The sequence below is a fragment of the Choloepus didactylus genome, chromosome 4 (assembly GCF_015220235.1).
Source record: "Choloepus didactylus isolate mChoDid1 chromosome 4, mChoDid1.pri, whole genome shotgun sequence".
NCBI lineage: Eukaryota > Metazoa > Chordata > Mammalia > Pilosa > Megalonychidae > Choloepus > Choloepus didactylus.
The window spans coordinates 149,486,255-149,511,493 of NC_051310.1; the positions used below are offsets into that span (position 1 = coordinate 149,486,255).

Below are 25,239 nucleotides of genomic sequence, written 5' to 3' on the forward strand. Positions count from 1 at the left end.
AACATTACTAAAAGTAACTCAGGTTATTCAGGTGACCGTGGTGGAAATTCATTTTTCAGTGAATATAAGGACCTGAGCTTGAATTGAGGGGACATATAATTTGCAGTGTGAAAATCCTTGAATAATTAATCATTATAATTCTAGAACATTATTACTATTCTTATTTCAGTCTCCTTTTAATTTTCTTTTATGTGATAATATTGGAGGCACTCCTGCTCATAAATCAATGGATAGAGTGAACCAGTCTGTGGTGTCAGAGTTTGTGTTCCTGGGACTCTCCAATACCTGGGAGATCCAACTTCTCCTCTTTGTGTACGCCTCCGTATTTTATGTGGCAAGCATGATGACAAACTCTTTCATTGTGCTCACAGTGGCTTCTGACCTTCATTTACACTCCCCAATGTACTTTTTGTTGGCCAATCTCTCCTTCATTGACCTGGGTGTTTCTTCTGTCCTTACACCCAAGATGATTTATGACCTTTTCAGAAAGCACAAAGTCATCTCCTTTGGAGGCTGCATCACTCAGATCTTCTTCATCCACGTCATTGGTGGTGTGGAGATGGTGCTGCTCACAGCCATGGCCTTTGACAGATACATTGCCATATGTAAGCCTCTCCACTACTTGACTATTATGAGCCGAAAAATGTGTATTTTTCTTCTGGTTGCAGCATGGATAATTGGCTTGATCCACTCTGGGACTCAACTGAGTTTTGTTATAAAATTGCCATTCTGTGGCCCGAATGTGTTGGATAGTTTTTATTGTGACCTTCCTCGGTTCATTAAACTTGCCTGCATAGACACCTACAGACTAGAGTTCATGGTCACAGTCAACAGTGGGTTTATATCTCTGGGATCATTCATAATTTTGGTCATCTCCTATGTTTTTATCCTGGTCACAGTTCGGAAACACTCTTCAGAGGGGTTATCCAAGGCCCTCTCCACTTTGTCATCTCATATCATGGTGGTGATTTTGTTCTTTGGCCCTTGCATCTTTGTTTATACCTGGCCTCACCCCACTTCACATGTAGACAAATTACTTGCTGTTTTCACTGCAGTTCTCACTCCTTTTCTGAATTCAGTCATCTATACATTCAGGAACAAAGACATGAAGATGGCAATGAGGAAAGTATGCAGCCAACTTATAATTTATAGAAAGATTTCTTAAATGGGAAAAGTATTATGAGTTTTCTTTATTGACATGTAGGCATATTAGGTTTATATTATTTCAATATCTTGAGTTTCCAAGTTGCTTTACTAATATTTAGTTTACCTAGATTACAGTAACTTGGTTCTTTTTAAATATTAACTGATATATTGTTTTGTTGTCTATGGTTGAAGGAAGCAAGTGGTGCAATGAAATGTAATTTCTTTCAGAAGAGGGCCTTTTGCTTTTCTTTTAGGTGACATTACTTTGGTGAATTTACCATGGTCTAGGTTTCAAAACTGAGTCTCTTCATTGTCACAGAGTGGGTTATACAAGGAAATGTTTGACTCAATAAATGGACAACAGATAAGAATATATACATCTATCGCCTGTTTTAATTTGTCATAAAACAATATAATCTGTCAAGTCACCTGGACTTTGACATAGCTGTGACCCATTATTTTGCTATATGGGAGCCTCTGGAGATTCAAGGGATGAGGAGAACATTAATGAGCAGTGTTTCAGAGCAAGAGGAATAAGCTGGAGTTTTTGAATATTTAATGATATCATGTTTTGATAGTAGATTAATGCCTGTATGTCCACACTAGAGTATGTCTCCCATTAAAAGAAGGTAAATAGAATCCTTTGGTCAGGCCACCTTTTTGTTTGTACAGTGCTGTCTGGGCTTCATAAGATTTAATCTTCAATGCATTATATTACAGCTTATTTAACCACTACATTCTTCAAGGAACATTCTTAGTTTGCATATGTGACTAGCCAGGTTCTTCCTCTTCCTTCTGCTGATGTGAGATGATTTCTGTTGCATTTGTATAACTTCAGTCATCACAAGCTAAGTTTTTTATTGGGAGATGTTTTATATATGACTATATTCCATCTATAAGAATGAAGCATTTGCATCAACAGATTTAGAAATTACACGATTCATAGCCATTTCAACAAAGAACATCAAGGGTAATTATCAGATAGATATATTTTGCAAAAGACTCTGTACCTTATACATACTCTATGTATCTTAACCAATATATCAGTATTTCTATTATCTTATAAGCGATCCTTATTTTACCTCATAATTTCTCCTGCATGTGGATTTACTTGCATTTACTTCTGCTTTCCAATGTCCTAATTTATTATTTCTGTTTCTCTGAATCCTTTGTTGGATACCTGTAAATCATATCTGTAAAGTTTACTAATGAGACCTTGTAGTAATCCTCCCAATAATTTGTTTTTAAGAAGTTGTGTTTGCAAATTGGAAAATTCACTGTTTTTTTCATGATTAGATAATGTTCTATAGGTCCTAGTGGGGATTCCCGAAGTTCTCATTGTGTGTGTCCATAGAGAGAAAGTTGCTGCTCACAGTGCATTCCCCTTCTGCCTTTCACTCAGTCTCCATCTATGACAAGATATTTTAACTGACCACATAGTGACCAAGCATTTTCATGTCATTTAATGTAAAACTGTGTGAAAGGCCATTCTTTCTAGTCTAAAGAAATATCCACTTTAGTGGATGTCTGCTATGCTGTCTACCTATATCTGAATCCCATTTCTTCTGGTAAAATGTATCTCTCTCTTGGACTAACATGTCATTTCATTGGAAGATGACCTCTTCTTGTAGACCCTATGTCCCTGAAAAGTACTGATTGGTCTAAGGTTTGGCTTCTACCCAAGTCATAATGACATATCTTTTAACCTCAGTTGAATGTTGCAGGTTGAGTCTCTGATCAAGATGTACCAATCTGATCCTTTCCCCAGGATGTTTAAATCTAAGAACAGAGAGAAAGCAAATCTCAGTTCCCTTTGGAATTGTGAGGTCTGGAAACTGCTGGCAATCATATTTCCAGCTATCAAAAATATAATCTGGGGTAAGGAGAAAAGATAAAATAGAGAAAAAGGTATAGGATTTATAGATAGAAACTTGAAATAGTCAAGAGCTTGGTTCTAGCTTTCTTGAACATCCATTCCTCCTTTCCACACAGTTTGGTTACCAACTAACTGAGCTGAAAATTTCATCTTACCTAAGCTTATTTAAATCGCTTTGTTACTTAAAACCAAAAGCCCAGTGAATTACTAGATCCTTCTCAACAAGGACCCATTGATAAGGAATATTTGAAAGACAACTGTACTGCTTTGTAAAAGAATTAAAAGGCAAGGATAAGTCTCATGGACATTAAAAGGGCTCTGAGGGAGAATGGAGCATCCAACTTAGAATTCTTCTTTTAAACTTGCAATTTTTGTAGAAATAATTGTGTCACATTTTCAACAAGAAACTTATTTCTAAGACCATCTTTCTACTTCAGAATGAAGAAATGCCAAGGAGATAGACATTTCCATCAATCCTAGACAGTCCCGCCCATAACTGTTACCATTGGGCTTATAACTGAGAATCATGCTATTCTCTTTTCTCAACAGCAGCCAACTTAATTAGGAGAGATTTATAAGGTAAATGGAATTGCCAGATTAAGTGCCCTCTGTAAGGTGTCTGTGGGGATTGTATGATATACCCCAGAAAAACGTGTTCTTAATCTTTGTCCACACAGTGGTGGGTGTGGACCCATTGTAAATAGACCTCTAGAAGAGGTGACTCTGGTTAAGGTAAAAATTCAGTCACAGAGGAAAAGTCATGGGAAAAAGCCAGAAGTAACATAACAGAGTGGAACTCTCCTATTAAATATCAGATCATAAATAATTTAGTATAGTCTTACTAGTCACCTTGTGGTAATATCAGGCAACTAGAAGATCTACATGAAGTATCAACTCCATATTATGGTTGAGCCCATGCAAGTTTCATATTGATTTATCTTTACCTTTGCCAAAGGTTGTTCAATACCCTTTAAAACCAGAAGTAAAGAAAGGATTATGTGCCACAGTAGCACTAAATAGGAAAAAGGTAAATTGCATTTATAATACGCCTATTCTGCTTATTATAAACCTAAGGATGGGGATCAAGATTTGTTGAAGATTTTAAGGCTATTAAAAGGTTGTCATTTTTTGGTGGTATCAAATTGAAACACTATTTTCTCTTTGATCTTACTTGGGGCACTTTATATTACAGTTTTGGATCTATGTTCTACATTCTTTAATGTCCTCTTAGATTTGGATGGTCAGTACTTTCTCACTTTTATTTATAAGAATGATTAGTATATATGCCATTCTCCAGGGATTCATGGAAGTTCTCTCTTACTTTTTACAAGTTCTTATTCAAGACTTCAAGAATAAAGTCTTTCACTGTAAATCTATAGTCATCCTGTATGTGGATGACCTTTTGCTAATCAGTAAAGATAAAGAAAGTTCTAAACCAGAAACTACCTTCCAACTGCTTTAGTCATAAAGGACCCAAGTCATCCAAAGCAAAATTTCCATAGTTTTTAAAATTTTAAATAGGCATTACTTTTTGAACACTTTTAGGATTACAGAAAAATTGAGAAAATAATGTAGATACTTCCTATTTCCCCCATACCTAGGATCCATATTATTCATTTCTCACATTAGTATGGTACTGTTTTTTTTTTTAAGCCATCAATGAACATTTATTGATACAGTACAATTAACTAAAATTCATACTTTATTAAGATTTCCTTATTTTTTTTTAAACAATATATACTTCTATTCCAGGATCCCATCCAGGATATCCAATCGCACTTAGTAGTCATGTCCTATAGGGTCTTCTTGGCTGTGACATTTTCTCAGACTTTACTTGTTTTTGGTGACCTAAATAGTTTTGAGGAGTAGTGGTCAGATATTTTATAGAATATTCCTCAACTGGGATTTATATATTTATTGGGATGTGGGGTTTTGGGGAGGAAAACCACAGATATAAAATACCATTTTTGTCACATCCTATCAAGAATACATGTATCAACATGACTTACCACTGAGCTATTATGTTTAAATTAGGCTTCTTGTACCCAACATATAGTTGGGTATTAGTTTTTAATCTATCTGACAGTGTCTGTATTTTAATTCACATGTTTAGATCATTGAAATTTAAAATGAATATTCATAAAATTGGATTAATATCTATCATGTTTTTAAGTTTTCTATTCCTTGCACTTATTTGTTTTTCTCTTCTCTTCTTTGGCCTTCTTGTGTTTTAATTGAGAATTTTGCATGACTTTATTTTCTCTCCTCTCTTAGCATATCAATTACACTTCTTTTTAAAATTCTTTTAGTGGTTGACCTAGAATTTGCAACATACATTTACAACCAATCCAAGTATACTTCCAAATAACTGTATACTGCTGCACATGTAGTTTAGATCCTTAGAGCATTACCAATTCCTCCTTTCCATCCCTTGGAACATTGCTGTCATTCATGTCACTTATCCATATGTTAATATTCACCAAATAACTTTTTACTGTATTACTTGAGACAGTTATTTTTTAAGATCAATGAGGAGTAAGAAAATAAAATATTTTATTCATGCATTCTTTCTCTGAGGCTCATTCTTTCTTTTAAATATTGGGCTTATAACCCATATAGTTCTGAGTTTCTTATCCTGAAGAACTTCTTTTGACATTTTGTGCTGGGTAAATCAGCTGGTAATGAATTTCCTGTTTTTGTTTATCTGCAGAAGTCATATTTCTCTTTCACTTTTGAAGAATAATTTCACTTTTGAAGAATAGAATTCTAGGATTCTTTTTCTTTCAATAATTTATATATCCATTTCATTCTTCCCTTGTTTATACATTATCACATGAGAAGTCTGCTGTAATGCTTATCCTGGTTTCTCTATAGGTAGAGTGCTTTGTTCCAATTAGAGATGTGGGTTTACAGAGCAATCATGTTCTGGTTTGCCAATGCTGCCCATTATGTAAAATACCAGAAGTGTATTGGCTTTTATAAAGGGGGTTTATTTGGTTACAAAGTTACAGTCTTAAGGCCATAAAAGTGTCCAAGCTATGGCAACAAGTATACGTTCACCATACCAATGGTGTCCGGAAAACCTCTGTTAGCTGGGAAGGCACACGGCTGGCATCTGCTTGCTTCCGGGTTGCGTTTCAAAATGGCATTCTCCAAAATGTTGCTCTTGGGCATTTTGTCCTCTCTAAGCTGCAGCTCCTCTTTAAGATGTCACTCTCAGTTGCTCCTGTGCATTCTTCAAAGTGTCTATCTTGGCTGCAACTCCTCTCCAAAATGTCACTCTTAGCTGCTCTGAGGTCCTTCTGTCTGTGAACTCCTTTATATGACTCCAGGGATCCAATTAACACCCACCCTGAATGGATGGGGTAACACCTCCATGGAAATTATCCAATCAAATGTTTCACTCACAGTTGATTGAGTCACATCTCCATGGAAAGACTCAAAGGATTCCAAACTAATCAACACCAATGCATCTGCCTCCACAAGATTGCATCAAAGATAATGGCATTTTGGGGGACATGATGCATCCAAACAGGCACATACAGGCTTCCCATATACCACCCCACCATGAACAGCTTGCATCAGTGTGAAACCTTTGTTACAATTGATGAAAGCCTGTTTTTATAATTGTATTATTAATTAAAATGCCTGATTTAACTTAGGTTAACTATTTGAATAGTGTATTTCTTGTATTTTAAAAAATATTATTCTGTTACTATATACACAATCTAACATTTCCCCTTTTAATCATTTTCAGATATATATTTCAGAACTGTTAATTGCATTAAAAATGTTTTACTACCATCACCACCATCTAGTACCAAAGCATTTCCATCACTCTAAATAAGAATCCTATACATTTTAAGCCTTAACTTCCTATTCTGTATCCCCTCTCCATCCCCTGGTAGCCATATTCCAGATTCTGACTCTACGAATTTGCTTATTCTAGTTGTTTCAAATCAGTAAGATTATACAACATTCATCTTTTGTCTTTTTCACTTACTCAGTTTCACTAACAGTTTGTCAATTTTACTGACCTTTTCATAAATCAACTTTTGATTTTTTTCATTATCTCTTGTTTTATTCATTTCTAGTTTTTTCATTTCTCAGAGAAGAATCAAATAAAATAAAAGTAGACAAACATAGGTAACTTGAATAGCATCTTCAAAGTTTTAAGTAATAAATTTTAAGTGCGAAATTAAACTTACTTTGAAACCAAAACTAGTCTTTACACCACCCACCTCCCCAAATAGTGTTTTAATACAGGATGAAAAATACTGAATTCAAAGTTACAGGTGAATTATATTAGCAGGTTTGAAACAGGATGTCTATATTGAATACTGAAATCCATTTCAGCATGATGACTACAGGTTTTTCTCTTTTCCTGTTTAAAATAAAGAAATAACTGATGGTTTGCTAACTTATTTTACCATGTGGGTTGGCTGGTTTTTATTAATAATTAGGTAGGGTACCATAAGAGATATGTAAGTATAAAAGATAGTCTGTTTCTGTCTGCAAGGCATTTTATAATCATTTCTATGAAATGCATTTTTTTCTTTTTTTTCTTTTTTTATTCTTTTTTTTTAAATAAGAAAAATTTTAATGAATGAAATCAGTAACTCAGAAATTATCACACGTTTGCTGGATGACCCCAGAGCTGATTGTAACACAATATATGTAATTAAATGCAAAAGAAATATGAATAACACTGATAATTTAACTGAATAATAGGAATATCATTTGATTGTGATGAAGAAATATGACTGAGTTACTGATGGAGTAGAAAAAATCTGAATTCACTCAAAATACCAACACTAAGTTATACAAACCAATTTTAAGTTTAAAATGGGATTGAGAAAAGCATTCTTGATGGTTGTGTGAATATACCGTGAGCCATGGACTGTAAACTTGAGATGGACTGTATGGTGTGTGAATATATCTCTACAAAACTTCTCTAAAAAATAAAATGGAAAGAGGGCAGCTGTTAGCACTCAGTTCATCCTAAGGATTTCACCCATTAGTTGTGCAACAAACGTTCTGGTTTTAAAAATATATCTGATGTTTTAAGGTATTTTTTTTTTCTTCTTCATGATCTTCAGTCCCATTACTTTTTTTTTTTTAGTTTTATCTTCTAGATTATATATACATTTTTTGTTTAAAATCTTCATTTTATTGAGACATATTCACATACCACGCAGTCATACAAAACAAATTGTGCATTCGATTGTTCACAGTACCATTACATAGTTGTACATTCATCACCTAAACCAATCCCTGACACCTTCATTAGCACACACACAAAAATAACAAGAATAATAATTAAAGTGAAAAAGAGCAATTAAAGTAAAAAAGAATACTGGGTGCCTTTGTTTGTTTGTTTGTTTCCTTCCCCTATTTTTCTACTCATCCATCCATAAACTAGACAAAAGGGGAGTGTGGTCCTTATGGCTTTCCAATCCCATTGTCACCCCTCATAAGCTACATTTTTATACAATTGTCTTTGAGATTCATGGGTTCTGGGTTTTAGTTTGATAGTTTCAGGTATCTATCACCAGCTACCCCAATTCATTAGAACCTAAAAAGGGTTGTCTAAATTGTGCTTAAGAGTGCCCACCAGAGTGACCTCTCGGCTCCTTTTGGAATCTCTCTGCCACTGAAGCTTATTTCATTTCCTTTCACATCCCCCTTTTGGTCAAGAAGATGTTCTCCATCCCACGATGCCGGGTCTACATTCCCCCCTGGGAGTCATATTCCATGTTGCCAGGAAGATTCACTCCCCTGGGTGACTGATCCCACGTAGAGGGGAAGGCAGTGATTTCATCTTTCAAGTTGGCTTAGGTAGAGAGAGAGGGCCACATCTGAGCAACAAAGAGGCATTCGGGAGGAGGCTCTTAGGCACAATCATATGGAGGCCTAGCCTCTCTTTTGCAGCAACAGTCTTCCCAAGGGTAAATCCTGTGGTAGAGGGCTCAACCCATCAAGCCACCAGTCCCCTATGTCTGTGGTCATGTTAGCAACCATTGAGGTGGGGTAAGCCAATACCCCTGCATTCTCCACAGGCTCCCCAGGGAGCTCTACATATTTTTTTCCCTTGTTTTTTTTTTTTTAACTTTTTTTTTTAAATCAACTGTGTGAAAAATGAAAAAAAAAAAATAATTAAAAAAAAAAAAACATACAAGAAAAGAACATTTCAAAGAGACCGTAACAAGGGAGTAAGAAAAAAACAACTAACCTAAGATAACTACTTTACTTCCAACATGATCCTACTCTACCCCAAGAAAGTTACCTAATATAGCAACATTTCTGTGAACTTGTTCCTACGATACCCATCAGAAATTAACAGACCATAGTCATTCCTGGGCATTCCCAGAATGTTAAATTTACCCACAATAGCTTATCTGTTCTTCTTGGATTATTGTTCCCCCTTCCTTAATTGCTCTCTATTGATAGTTCCCCTACACTCTACATTATAAACCATTTATTTTACATTCTTCAAAGTTCACATTAGTGGTAGCATATAATATTTCTCTTTTTGTGCCTGGCTTATTTCGCTCAGCATTATATCTTCAAGGTTCATCCATGTTGTCATATGTTTCACGAGATTGTTCCTTCTTTCTGCCATGTAGTATTCCATCGTGTGTATATACCACATTTTATTTATCCACTCATCTGTTGAAGGACATTTGGGTTGTTTCCATCTCTTGGCAATTGTGAATAATGCTGCTATGAACATGGGCATGCAGATATCTGTTCGTGTCACTGCTTTCCGATCTTCCGGGTATGTACCGAGAAGTGCAATCGCTGGATCGAACGGTAACTCTATATCTAGTTTTCTAAGGAACTGCCAGACTGACTTCCAGAGTGGCTGAACCATTATACAGTCCCACCAACAATGAATAAGAGTTCCAATTTCTCCACATCCCCTCCAGCATTTGTAGTTTCCTGTTTGTTTAATGGCAGCCGTTCTAATCAGTGTGAGATGGTATCTCATTGTGGTCTTAATTTGCATCTCTCTAATAGCTAGTGAAGCTGAACATTTTTTCATGTGTTTCTTGGCCATTTGTATTTCCTCTTCAGAGAACTGTCTTTTTATATCATTTGCCCATTTTATAATTGGGCTGTCTGTACTATTGTCATTGAGTTGTAGGATTTCTTTATATATGCAAAGTATCAGTCTTTTATCAGATACATGGTTTCCAAAATTTTTTCCCATTGAGTTGGCTGCCTCTTTATCTTTTTAAAATATTCCTTTGAGGTACACAAACTTCTAAGCTTGAGGAGTTCCCATTTATCTATTTTTTCTTTTGTTGCTTGTGCTTTGGGTGTAAAGTCTAGGAAGTGTCCGCCTAATACAAGGTCTTGAAGATGTTTTCCTACATTATCTTCTAGGAGTTTTATGGTACATTCTTTTATACTGAGATCTTTGGTCCATTTTGAGTTAATGTTTGTGTAGGGTGTGAGGTAGGGGTCCTCTTTCATTCTTTTGGATATGGGTATCCAACTCTCCCAGCCCCATTTGTTGAAAAGACCATTATGACCCAGTTCAGTGACTTTGGGGGCCTTATCAAAGATCAGTCGGCCATAGATCTGAGGGTCTATCTCCAAATTCTCAATTCGATTCCATTGATCTATATGTCTATCTTTTTGCCAGTACCATGCTGTTTTGACAACTGTGGCTTTATAATAAGCTTCAAAGTCAGGGAGTGTAAGTCCTCCCACTTCGTTTTTCTTTTTTAGAGTGTCTTTAGCAATTCGAGGCATCTTCCCTTTCCAAATAAATTTGATAACTATCTTTTCCAAGTCTGCAAAGTAGGTTGTTGGAATTTTGATTGGGATTGCATTGACTCTGTAGATGAGTTTGTGTAGAATTCACATCTTAATGACATTTAGCCTTCCTATCCATGAACATGGAATATTTTTCCATCTTTTAAGGTCCCCTTCTATTTCTTTTAGTAGAGTTATGTAGTTTTCTTTGTATAGGTCTTTTACATCTTTTGTTAAGTTTATTCCTAGGTACTTGATTTTTTTAGTTGCTATTGAAAATGGTACCTTTTTCTCAAGTGCCTCTTCAGTTTGTTCATTTCTAGCATATAGAAACATTACTGACTTATGTGCATTAATCTTGTATCCCGCTACTTTGCTAAATTTGTTTATTAGCTCTAGTAGCTGTATTGTTGATTTCTCAGGGTTTTCCAGATATAAGGTCATATCATCTGCAAACAATGACAGTTTTACTTCTTCTTTTCCAATTTGGATGCCTTTTATTTCTTTGTCTTGCTGGATTACCCTGGCTAGCCTTCCAGCACAATGTTGAATAACAGTGGTGATAGCGGGCATCCTTGTCTTGTTCCTGATCTTAGAGGGAAGGCTTTCAGTCTCTCACCATTGAGTACTATGCTGGCTGTGGGTTTTTCATATATGCTCTTTATCATATTGAGGAAGTTTCCTTCAATTCTTACCTTTGAAGTGTTTTTATCAAAAACGGATGTTGGATTTTGTCAAATGCTTTTTCAGCATCTATTGAGATGATCATTTGGTTTCTCCATTTCGAATTGTTAATGCGTCGTAATACATTGATTTTCTTTTGTTGAACCATCCTTGCATGCCTGGAATGAACCCCACTTGGTCATGGTGTATGATTTTTTTAATGTGTCTTTGGATTCGATTTGCAAGTATTTTGTTGAGGATTTTTGCATCTATATTTGTTAGGGAGATTGGCTGGTAGTTTTCCATTCTTCTATCGTCTTTGCCTGGTTTTGGTATTAGATTAATGTTAGCTTTATAAAATGAGTTAGGTAATGTTCCTTTTTCTTCAATGTTTTGAAAGAGTTTAAGTAAGGTTGGTATCAGTTCTTTTCGGAAAGTTTGGTAGAATTCCCCTGTGAAGCCATGTGGCCTTGGGCATTTATTTGTGGGAAGATTTTTGATGACTGATTGGATCTCTTTGCTTGTGATGGGTTGGTTGAGGTCTTCTATTTCTTCTCTGGTCAGTCTAGGTTGTTCATATGTTTCCAGGAAATTGTCCATTCCCTCTACATTATCCACTTTGTTGCCATACAGTTGTTCATAGTATCCTCTTATAATTTTTTAAATTTCTTCAGTATCTGCAGTTATGTCACCTTTTTCATTCATTATTTTGTTTATATGGGTCTTCTCTCTTTTTGATTTTGTCAGTCTAGCTAGGGGCTTGTCAATCTTGTTGATCTTCTCAAAGAACCAACTTTTGGTGATATTTATCCTCTCTATTGTTTTTTTGTTCTCTATGTCATTTATTTCTGCTTTAATCCTTGTTACTTCTTTTCTTCTACTTGGTTTAAGATTGGTTTGCTGTTCATTTTCTAGCTTCTTCAGTTGATCCATTAGTTCTTTGATTTTGGCTCTTTCTTTTTTTTTAATATATGCGTTTAGTGCTGTAAATTTCCCTCTCAGTACCACTTTCCCTTCATCCCATAGGTTTTGGTATGTTGTGTTCACATTTTCATTTGCCTCTATATATTTAGCAATTTCTCTTGCTATTTCTTCTTTAACCCACTGATTGTTTAGGAGTGTGTTGTTTAACCTCCAGGTATTTGTGAATTTTCTATGTCTCTGATGGTTATTGACTTCTAATTGTATTCCATTGTGGTCAGAGAATGTGCTTTGAATAATTTCAATCTTTTTAAATTTATTGAGCCTTGTTTTATGTCCCAGCATATGATCTATTCTGGAGAAAGTTCCGTGAGCACTAGAGAAGTATGTGTATCCTGGTGATTTGGGATGTAATGTTCTATATATGTCTGTTAAATCTAATTCATTTATCAGAATGTTTAGGCTTTGAATTTCCTTATTGGTCTTCTGTCTTGTTGATCTATCTATAAGAGAGAGTGATGTGTTGAAGTCTCCCACAATTATTGTGGAAACATCCATTGCTTCCTTTAGTTTTGCAGTGTTTCTCTCATGTATTTTATGGCACCATGATTGGGTGCATAAACATTTATGATTGTTATGTCTTCTTGTTGAATTTCCCCTTTTATTAGTATGTCATGGCCTTCTTTGTCTCTCAAAACATCCCTGCATTTGAAGTCTAGTTTATCTGAGATTAATATTGCTACACCTGCTTTCTTTTGGCTGTAGCTTGCATGAAATATTTTTTTCCATCCGTTCACTTTCACTTTCTTTGTGTCCCTGTGTCTAAGAGGAGTCTCTTGTATGCAACATATTGATGGTTCATTTTTTTAAATCCATTCTGCGAATCTATACCTTTTAATTGGGGCATTTAATCCATTTACATTCAGTGTTATAACCGGGAATGCATTTCTTGAATCAGCCATCTTATCCTTTGGTTTATGTTTGTCATATATATTTTTCCCCTGTCTCTATTAATATCCTTTAATGTACCCATACTGAATCTCTTTAGTACTGAACCTTTCTCCAAGTCTCTCTGTCCTTTCTTTGTTTCTCTGCCTGTAGGGCTCCCTTTAGTATCTCCAGTAGGGCAGGTCTCTTGTTAGCAAATTCTCTCAGCATTTGTTTGTCTGTGAAAAATTTAAGCTCTCCCTCAAATTTTAAGGAGAGCTTTGCTGGATAAAAAATTCTTGGTTGGAAATTTTTCTCACTCAGAATTTTAAATATATCATGCCACTGCCTTTTCGCCTCCATGGTGGCTGCTGAGTAGTCACTACTTAGTCTTATGCTGTTTCCTTTGTATGTGGTGAATTGCTTTTCCCTTGCTGCATTCAGAACTTGCTCCTTCTCTTCTGTGTTTGACAGTATGATCAGAATATGTCTCGGAGTGGGTTTATTTGGATTTATTCTATCTGGAGTTTGCTGGGCATTTATGATTTTTGTATTTATGGTGTTTAGAAGATTTGGAAAATTTTCCCCAACAATTTCTTTGCATACTCTTCCTAGACCTTTACCCTTTTTCTCCCCTTCTGGAACACTAATGAGTCTTATATTTGGACATTTTATATCATCTATCATATCCCTGAGGTCCATTTTGATTTTTTTGATTTTTTCCCCATTCTTTCTTTTGTGCTTTCATTTTCCATTCTGTCATCTTCCAGGTCACTGATTCGTTGTTCAACTTCCTCTAGTCTTGTACTATGAGTATCCAGAATTTTTTTAATTTGGGTCAACAGTTTCTTTAATTTCCATAAGATCATCTATTTTTTTATTTATTCTTGCAATGTCTTCTTTATGCTCTTCTAGGGTCTTCTTGATATCCTTTGTATCCCATACTGTGGTCTCATTGTTCATCTTTCGTTCTTTGATTAGTTGCTCTATGTACTTTGTCTCTTCTGAGCTTTTGATTTGGGTGGTTGGCTTGGGTTATCCATATCATCTGTTTTTTTCATGTGCTTTAGAATTTTCTGTTGTTCTTGGTCTCTTGGCATTTGCTTAACTTGATAGGGTTCTTTTAGGATTTGTAGACCAACTGAAGTCCTTATCTTTAATTTGTCAGATCTACAGCTTTGTGGCATACAGCAGGTGGCATCCATGAGCCACCTGTTCTCCACAAGCCAGTTCTCCTCTGCTTTGCCTTTGTGGTGAGTGGGGGAGTGAGTCTCGTGTGGTCCAATTGGTGTACCAAGCTTGTGTGTGTAGTTGGTGTTGCCTGCCCTGTATATGGGGTATGTGTCTGGGCAGTCAGGGAGGGGGGTTGGCTCTAACAATCAAATCTCCCTGGTGTTCCTAGAGTTTTAAAGCTACTGCAATAGTCTAATCCTTCAGTTAAGTCCTGCCACAGTTTGTCTCTGCCACTGACACACAAGTCCTTGGTATTGGCATATGGCCCCTGAGACTTGCGTGTGGGTCCCTCTTCCAGTGCACCCCCTGGTCCTCTGTTGAGGGATGACTGTGCTATGTCACAGGTGAGCGATGTCCCTCCAGGGTGGTTCTGGGCTGCTGGGCTGTGTAGGGAGGCTCCCAGTCTGCTGAAATTATGGCTGAATGGGGCTTTGTTAATTCACACTGCTCCACCTTCCCAACTCTGGGACAACCAGCTGAGCTTGCAGGGAAGGCTAATGTCCATGCCCAGTTTTGTGGTGTGTGCCTGTTATTTGAAGCACTTCCATCACACTGGGTTGTCTGGGGCACCTCTGGGCTATGGGGCTGGTGACGGGCAGGAGTGTTTCCTGTCCACCAGGATGATGGCTGTAAGCGGACACCCCCCTTTTCTTGGGAAGTTGTGTTTAGTGAATTTTCTCAGCCACTGGATTATTGCCTTTTGTCTCAGAACTCTCTTAGTTCTGTTCTTGTCTTGACCTGCCCAAATTACAAGTGTTTGAGGCCTTCTGTATTGGGCTTCTTAGAGTAATTGTTTTAGAAACAGAAAAAAAAAGATAAAAAAAATGCCCTCCTCACAGATGTAATGGGTTGTTGAAATGCTAAGAGACAAAGCAATTAGTGCCATTAAGGAAAGGTCCAGGGGGCAGAGAGATTAGTTTTTCTTCCAGATTTGCATAGGAGCCTCAGGGCCTGAGCTCTGCCCTTCTGCTTTCTATGTTCACCAGAACTCCAAAAATCCTCTGCTTTTATTTTTGAGTTTTTCTTGCTGTTTTTTGCTGTGCCTGTCTCCTCTCTGCTGGGCTGGCTGCTCTCAGATTCTCTGGTGTCTGGTCTCAGTCTATGTATGGTTGGAGTTTGGATCAGTAGAATGAGTTTCTGATAAGAGCTGCCACTGAAGTTCTCCCTTCTACTTCCCAGCGCTGACAGCCCATCCTCCCACGGGACTGAACCTGACAGGGAAGGGCGTGGGTCCCCTGGCCGCAAAAACTTACAGATTTCACTCATCTCAGCAGTTCGATGTGTTCATGAGTGTTGTATGAAGTATGCCCAAAGTCAAATTGCTCTGCGGTGTCCAGTCCACACAGTTCCTGGCTTTCTACCTACTTTCCTGGAGGAGTAACTAAAACATACAGCTCACCAATCCACCATCTTGCCACGCCTCCCCAAATGCATTTTGGTTAATTAGATAAGCTAATAAGTAAATTGGTTACATAATTTGTATTTTTTTTTTTTTAGCCTACTGGGCAAGAACTGTGCCTGGTGCCCATTACTGTTTTTATTTTGAAATAAATTCAAACTTACAGGAATGGTTGCAAAAACAATATGAACCCATACACAGAACTCCAGCATACCCCTACCCCCCTCCCATGATCCCCCAATCCACCAACTTTAACATCCTGTCACACCACCATTTCTTTCTTTCCCTCCTTCCCTATCATCCATCATCTATTGCTCTGTCTTCTGAACACATGAGAGCAAACTGCACACATCTTTGAACAAACAATATAATTCACATATACATTTCCCATGATAAAGAACATTCTTTTATGCAATCCCATTAAGTGCAGCTAAGAAGTTCAAGAAATTGAACATTGATACAAAGCTTACATTCTATATTTCCTTTTTTTTCCTTATGTCCCAACTGTGTCCCTTTTAGCCTCCTCTCCTCCATCCTCAGATCCCATCCAGGATCATCCTTGGCATTTAATTGTCATTATCTATTTAGACTGTCTTTTTTTTTTCACTTCTGGAAACATATATACAGCTTAAATCTTCCCATTTCAACCCCTCCCTAGCATTTCATTAGTGGGATAAATCACATTTAGAGTGTTGCAATGCTATCACCTTCCCATCATCCATTACTAGAAGTTGCCCTTTATCCCAAACAGAAACCCTACACTCATTTCTTAACTCCCCATTGCCCCTTCCCCCACTTCTTGTAACCCATACTCTACTTTTCATCTCTATGGTCATATTCTGTGATACTTTCTTTGTGTTTACCATGTGGCTTAAATTTAACCTCTTAAATCTATAACAATCTTGTTTTTCTTTGATACCAACTTAACTTCAATAGGACACGTAAACTATGTTCCTATACTCCTTCATTCCCCCACCTTTTATGTAGTTCTTGTCAAAAATTACATATTTTACATTGAGTCCGAAACCACTGATTTATCATTATAGTTTATGTATTTTAGATCCTGTAGGTAGTAAATAGTGGAGTTACAAATCAAAAACACAGTAGTATTGTTATTTATATTTATCATGTGATCTTTACTGGAAATCTTTATTTCTTTATGTGGTTTCAGTCAATTGTTTAGTGTCCCTTCCTTTCAGCCTGCTCAATTCCCTTTAGCTTTTCTTATAGGACTGATCTACTGGTGATGAAGTCCCTAAGCTTTTGATTATCTGGGAATGTTTCGTCTCTGCCTCATTTTTACCCTCCAGTTGTTTGTGAATTTTCTAAGTCTCTGATGGTTATTGACTTCTATTTCTATTCCATTGTGGTCAGGGAATGTGCTTTGAATACATTCATTTTTTCAAAAAATTTATTGAGGCTTGCTTTATGTCCCAGCGTATGGTCTATTCTGGAGAAAGATCCGTGATCACTAGAAAAGAATGTGTGTCCTGGTGATTTGGGATGTAAGGTTCTACATATGTCTGTTAAATTTCTCTTTATCTCTCTCCTTTCTTTGTTTCTCTGTCAGTAGTGCTCTCTTTAGTATCTGAAGTAGGGCAGGTCTTCCATTAGCAACTCTCTCAGCATTTGTTTGTGAAAAATTTAAGCTCTCCCTGAAATTTGAAGGAGAGTTTTGCTGGATAAAATATTCTTGGTTGGAAATTTTTCTCTCTCAGAATTTTAAACATGTCATATCACTGCCTTCTTGCCTCCATGGTGGCCACAGAGTAGTCACTACTTAGTCTTATGTTGTTTCTTTTGCATGTGGTGAATTGCTTTTCTCTTGCTGCTTTCAGAACTTGCTCCTTCTCTTCCGTATTTGACAGTGTGATCAGAATATGTGTTGGAGTGGGTTTATTTGGATTTATTCTATTTGGAGTTCACTGGGCATTTATGCTTTTTGAATTTATATTGTGTACAAAGTTTGGGAAGTTTTCCCCAACAATTTCTTTGAATACTCTTTGTAAACTTTTACCCTTCTCTTCCCCTTCTGGGACACCAATGAGTCTTATATTTGGATGTTTTATTTGATCTATCATATCCCTGAGATCCATTTTGATTTTTTCAATTTTTTCCCATTCTTTCTTTTGTTCTTTTATTTTCCATTCTGTGGTCCTTGAGGATGCTGAATCATTGTTCATCTTCCTCTAATCTTGTATTATGAGTATCCAGAGTCTTTTTAATTTGGCCAACAGTTTCTTTTATTTCCATGAGATCTTCTGTTTTTTTTTATTTACTCTTGCAATTTCTTCTTTATGCTCTTCTGGGTCTTCTTTATATCCTTTATATCCTGTGCCATGCTCTTCTTCATGTCCTTTTTATGCTATGCCGTGCTTTCATTGTTTGTCCTTAGTTCTTTGATTAATTGCTCCCAGTACTCTGTCTCTTCTGAACTTTTGATTTGGGTGTTTGGGTTTGGATTCTCCATATCATCTGGTTTTATCATATGCTTTAAGTTTTTCTGTTTTTTTTGACCTCTTAGCTTTTGCTTTATTTGATAGGGTTCTTTGGGGATATAAAAATACTGATCTCTAATTTGTCAGATCTACAGCTTGGTGGTGTACACTTTCTCTAACTAACCAGCAGATGGCATCCGTGAGTCACCTATTCCCCTCAAGTTAATTCTCCCCAACTTTGTCTTTGTCGTGTGTGGGGATCTGATTCTTGTGGGGTTCAATTGGTGCATTAAGTTTGGGTGTGTTGTTGGTGCTGTCCGCCCTGAATGTGGGGTGTGTGTCTGGGTGGTTAGGGAGGCAGGGGAGCTTTAATAATAAAACCTCCCAGGTGTTCCCAGAGATTTAAGGCTGTTGCAAGAGTTTAAACCTTCATTTCAGTCTTGCCACAGATTGTCTCTGCCGCTGACCCACAAGTCCTTGGTATTGACATAGGGTCCCTGAGATTTCCAAGCGGGTCCCCATTCTCAGCCATGCTCTTCCAGGACCTCTGCTGAGGGAAAGTTGTGCCATGTCACAAGTGTGAGCCAGTCCTCCAGGGAAGCCCTGGGCCTCTGGGCCATGCAGAGGCATTCTCAGCCTTTGTTTCAGAATGCAGACTCCCAGTTTCACCAAATTCATGGTCCCTGTGGATTTAGCAGATGTTGCCTGGCTGGTGCATCACTGGAACTGGTGTTCTGGGTCACTTTCTGGCTTTTATCTAGTCTTTTTCATGGAGGTGTTTTTTTGCCCTGTCTCACTTAGCTGCCATTTTAGGTTCCTTCCCCATTACTGGTTTTTAATAAATGCTCATCAGTTAAAAAAAATAAAGAATAAAATAAGTAAATGAGGGCATTTCTGTTGAAATATTGGTGGTAACCTATAGTCCTGTAGGGAAGATCTAAAACTGAGTTTAGCTGTTTCTCAAAATTCAGCAAATTAAAACTAAGTACTGATTAGTATAAGTGGTATATATGATATAGAAAAGATGCCTAATTTATGTAACAATGAAAAATTATCTGGAAACATATTATGAACCTTAAAACAAATTTGAAACTATTATAATAAAAGGAATACGATTCATGCAAAGAAAACCCTATTTTTTAAACATTTTTTATTGTGAAATATACATACAGAAAAGTGATAACTTTCAAAGTATGGTTTACGAAGTATACAGTGATGAGGAAATTGAAAATCAAGCTGTAAGACAAAATATATAGTGAATGGAATTATTACAGCCAAAATTGTATGTATATTACTCTATAGTGGCACAACTTTTTTCAAGTTTTGGCAATTTTCTAGATTCTAAAAAATAAAACAAAAGAAAATAACAATAAAACTATTGTCCAACATGAACATATTAAGTAGCTTGAAAACAACAAAAAGAGAATAGAAAATAGAAAAACACAAATACCATAATACAGGACTGTGCTGGTTTGAAGCTGATACGTACACCAGAAAATGCCATGTTCTTTCAATCCATTCACATGGGTGCAGACCTATTGTGGGTGGGACCCTTTGATTAATTGTTTCAATTGAGATGTAACCCACACAATTGAAGGTGGGTCTTCATCCTTTACTAGAGTCCTTTATGAGAGATAAAGGACAGAATAGAGCCAGAGAGCTCAGAGAGTGCAACACCCAGAGAAGCTTAGAGGAAAGCCCCTGGAAGAGCTGAGAGAACTACTGAAGTCAGGAACTGAAAGCAATGAGACCCAGGAGAAAAGGACCAGCAGACATTGGCCATGTGCCTTGCTGTCAAGAAACCCCAGATAGCAGGGTCTTTCTTCAGAGAAAGTATCATCCTGTTGATGCCTTAATTTGGATATTTTCATGGCCTAATAACTGTAATTTGCAAGTTAATATATCCCCAGTGTAAAAGGCAACCCAATTCTGGTATATTGCATTCTGACAGCTTTAACAAACTGAAGCAAATTTTGGTACCAGACAAGTGGGGTGCTGCAATTTGCAAATACCAAACATGCTGGAACAACTTAATAAATGGATAAGGGGAAGATTCTGGAAGAATTGTGAGGGGCTTGATAGAAAAGGGGGTCTAGACTGCTTTGGAGAGACTGTTGGTAAAAAAAATAGATGCTAAAGATATTTCTTTTTTTTTAACTGATTTTTTTTGAGATATATTCACACACCATTTAATTTACCCTAAGTATACAATCAGTGGCTCACAATATCATTGTATAGCTGTGCATTCATCATCACAATCAATTTTAGAATGCTTTCATTACTCCCCCCAAATAATAAACACAAAAAAATAAAAATAAAAAAGAATACCCAAAACATCCCACATCCCTTATTCCCCCCTATTATTTATATATATACATTATGACTTTTTTTATTACTCATCAGCTCATACACTGGATTGAGGGGGTGCCAGTCACATGGTTTTCGCAACCACACAGTCAGACTATAAAAGCTATATAGTTATACAATCATCAGTGAGAATCAAGGCTACTGCATTACAGTTCAAGAGATTCAGGTATATCCTTCTACCTATTCTAATACACTAGAAACTAAAAAGGAATATCTATATAATGCATAAGAATAGCTCCAGAATAACCTCTCAAATCTATTTGCAATCTCTTAGCCACTCAAACTTTATTTTATTACATTTCATTTCCCTCTTTTGGTCAAGAAGGCATTCTCAATCCCATGATGCCAGGGCCAGGCTCATCCCTGGGAGTCATGTCCCATTTTGCCAGGGAGACTTACACCCTTGAGAGTTATGTCCCATGTAGGGGGAATGGTAGTGAGTCAATTTGCAGTGTTGGCTTAGGGATACAGGCCAGACAATCCATGAAGGGACAATCCATGAAGAAAACATAAATAAAAATCATAAATATCTATGCACTGACCCAGAGTGCCCCAAAATAAGTGAGGCAAACACTGAAAATACTGAAAGGAGAAATAGGCACTTCTACAATAATAGCTGGCAACTTCAATACACCACTCTCACCAATGGATAGAATGTCTAGACAGACAATCAATAAGCAAAGAGATTTTGAATAATATGATAAATGAACTAGACTTAACAGCCATTTACAGAAATTTCACTCCACAACAGCAGGTTACACATTTTTCTCAAGGATCATTCTTCAGGATAGACCACATGTTGGGTCACAAAGCAGGTCTCAATAAATTTAAAAAGATCAAAATTATACAGAGTACTTTCTTCGACCATTGTGGGACAGAGTTGGAAATCTATAACAGATGGAATGCTGGAAAATTCACAAATATTTGGAGGTTAAATAGCACACTGTTAAACAAGCAGCAGGTCAAGGAAGAAATTACAAGAGAAATCAGTAAATATCTCAAGGCAAATGAAAAATGAGAACACAACATATCAAAACTTATGGGATGCATCAAAGGCAGTGCTGAGAGGGAAATTTATTGCCCTAAATGCTTATATCAAAAAAAGAAGAAAAATCAAGGAATTAATTGCTTACTTGGAGGAACTAGAGAAAGAGCAGCAAACTAACCTCAAAGCAAACTGAAGGAATGAAATAACAAACATAAGGGCTAAATGTATTTCTGATGAGGCCTTAGAGAGAAATGAATGCCTCATTGCCAACTGGAAGAAAGCTGATCCTTGTTTTAAAGTGGCAGAGAATTTGACAAAATTGAGTCCTGGTGTTGGATGGAAAGTAGAATTTTAAAGCAATGATCTTGGATATCTAGCTGAGGAAATTTCCAAACTAAATGTGGAAAATGTAGCCAGGCTTCTCCTTACAGCTTATAGTAAAATGTGAGAGGAAAGGGATAAGCTGAGAACTGAACTCTTGGATACAAAGAAACCAGAAATTTTGATTTATCCTGTTTGGAATTTGTTGAGTATCTTGGATATGTACATTCATGTCTTTTTTTAAATTTGGGAAGTTTCCAGCCATTGTTTCTTTGAATATTCTTTCTGATCTTTTCACTCTTTCTTCTTCTTCTGGGATCCCCATGATGTATACATTGATATATTTGATGGTGTGCCACAGATTCTTCAGGGTGTCTTCACTTTTCTTCATTCTTTCTTCTTTCTGCTCCTCAGACTGAATGATTTATATTGTCATCTTCAAGGTCATTGATTCTTTCTTCAGCCAGCTTCAATATGCTTTTGAACCCCTCTGGGGAATTTTTAATTTCTGTTATTGTGGTCTTCAGCTCTCTGGTTCCTTTTCATGAATTCAATCTCTCTAGTGATGATTCTCTTTGTGTTCAACTATCATTTTCCTTATTTCCTTTAGTTCTTTGTCCATGTTTTCCTTTAGCTAAGCAAATTTGAGCATATTTAGGATCACTTCTTAGGTTTTATGTGATATGTCCCTGACCTGGTCCTTCTCATTGATGGTTTCTAATGCTTTACTTTCCTTTGCCTGGGCTATTGCTTCCTGTTTCTTTTTGTTTTGTAATCTTTCATTGAAACCTGAACATTTTTATACTTTAACATGTAATCAGTAGAATTTAGATGCTCAAGCACCTTTTCCTTAGGGCTTATATCCAGCTAGCATTATGACAGGGTTTTCTTACATGCCAGAAGTTACCACAAAAAAAGGAAGGAAAAACAAAAAACACCTATCCCAGTCTCTGCAGATTGGCCTCTTCAAGCACTCTTTTTCAGAACTTATCCATACAATGAGTTTAGAGAACAGCTACAGGCCAAAGCATAGGAGCCTCCCTGATCCTTTTTGCACTTGCACCTTGTGGGATGCACATATGGCCCTAGGAATTCCCCTATTTATTTGGTTACAAATGTCCCCTCTTCCCTAGGAAAGTGTTTCCTCATGGTCCTGGGCACTACATGGTATTTCCTACAGCCAGGAATCCCTTGTCCCAGGCAGCATGACTTAACTGTTTTCTCACAGCATTCTGAAGTAGGGCTCTCTGGGCTGCCTTCTACATGCAAGCAAGTTCTGGGATGATGTATCCCTCAGGCTGCCCCAGACATATTAGGTCAGTCATACTTCCCTATATGCATGAGGTTTATTATGCTCCTGCTGGACCTGGGACCAGGGGTCTGTACTAGGAGTGCATGTTGGCTCTGTGCTGAGTTTGTGAGGGTCAGCCAGGAGGCCACAAGATCCTACCACTTTTAAGTAGCCTTTTTGTTGATTCAGTGCTCACCCTGTTACCACATTCCTTTAACTGTTTTCTGGAGCATTAGGAAACATATTTCTGCCTGTTCTTGTTGACTGTTCAAAGTTTCTATGGGGGGACATAGCCCTGAAGTGTCACACTACCATCTTGATCAGTGCAGGGACTAGACCAAGGATTTCAGGAAGTGGGTTTATCATTTCTTTTTAATGTTATTTTTTGTTAGAGGTAGGAAGGGGAGTGACTAGAGAAAATGCTTAAAGCTCTTTAATTTGTTGTATCTTTAGAACCCAATTCTACTCATAGTATTATATGACTATATTTATAGGAAAATTCATACTTCCACTGCTGCACTCTGGGGGGCAAGAGGCAATCTCCTTGTGCTTGGTGGCATCTGTTGGATCAGTGGCATGGGGACCAGCTGAGGTGGTTGTCGGATCCACCAGGCATGTTTTGCACCAGACCAGCAGAGCTTCCTCCTCTGTTCTCTGGTTGGTCTGGGAAGTTCTAGGCACTGCCTAGACAGTGATCTTGTGGGTTGTGCCAACTGGGGTGGATCTGCACTGCCAGCAGGTGGTGTCATGAGGCATCGGCCCTACTTCTGCCATGGCCAGGTTGTGCAGGGCTTCTCTCATGGTTCCAAGCAGCTAGGCATTCCCACTGCTAACTTACCTGAAGAAGTAGTAGATAATCTTCCAGCTGATCTATCCACTGGCATTTGTTATGGTTGGTCCAGTATCAGAAGTGGAGATGTCCATAAGATGGTGGTGAGCATAGGATGGAATCCATAATACAAGAATATGAAAAAGTCCATTGAAACTCACATTATGCACACTATCAAAGAGGACTTCTTTGGGGAAATGCTCAATGTGGCCATTGTTGGCTATCTCATAACAGAAAAGAACTTTGATTCTTTACAGTCACTTATTTCAGCAACTCAAGGTTATATTGAGGAAACTAAGAAATGACTAGAATTATCAGAACATTTGAAACTTAAAGAAGACAATTTCTTCCAGGTTCCTAAAAGCAAAATAATGAATGGCCTTGCCACTGCTGAAAAATCATCTTATTTATTCATTTGCTGTTTTCTAGTATTTCACTGTTCATAACTACACAGTCTCATGTTGGCTATATTTTAAAAACCAATCATTTTCCTATAGCTGTGAATTAGTTTAAACAGTGTGATATAATTATCATATTTATACTTCAACTGTTAAACCCATCATGCCACGTACTAAAGAGATTTAAAAATAAAGAATCTTTTTTATGCTATATGTTGATTAAAAACTCAAAGCTTTCTAATATGTACCATTTAAAAAGGGCTCAAATTTCTTATGAAAATAAAATGTATGCAAATGTTGGTGAAAGGTGTATCACTAGTTTGAGATGAGATATATGATTCTTCTGGTAAAATACCAGTATGTATGTATGTACTTGTATATAGCATGTGCTGCTAAACAGAGCAGGCTTGTAAAAGTAAATGCGTTAAACAGGTTTGGCAGTCTTTTATAAACCAAAGAGGAAAAATCCAGACTTTGTACTTTTGATAATTGTGCATTGATTTTTTTTCACATTAATATATTTTATTATAGACATGAAGATGTGAAATTTCATTTCAGTCATTTCCTTCATGAGCTGAAATCATTGTACTCTGTTCCATTTTTACATAGAGATGCCTCAGTTCTAAATCATCTTGACTCTCTCTGTTCACTATTTTTTCTTTGTATTTTAAGACAAAT

The 25,239-nt window shown here is 36.9% G+C and overlaps 1 protein-coding gene and 1 pseudogene across 1 annotated transcript; both read left to right on the forward strand.

Moving 5' to 3' along the window:
• Positions 1-226: 226 nt before the first annotated feature.
• Positions 227-1,165, forward strand: LOC119533406 (olfactory receptor 4F21-like). Its single transcript, XM_037835449.1, has one exon. It carries the CDS (start codon positions 227-229, stop codon positions 1,163-1,165), a length of 939 nt encoding a protein of 312 aa, XP_037691377.1.
• Positions 1,166-24,069: 22,904 nt separating this feature from the next.
• Positions 24,070-24,609, forward strand: LOC119532838 (annotated as a pseudogene).
• Positions 24,610-25,239: the final 630 nt, after the last annotated feature.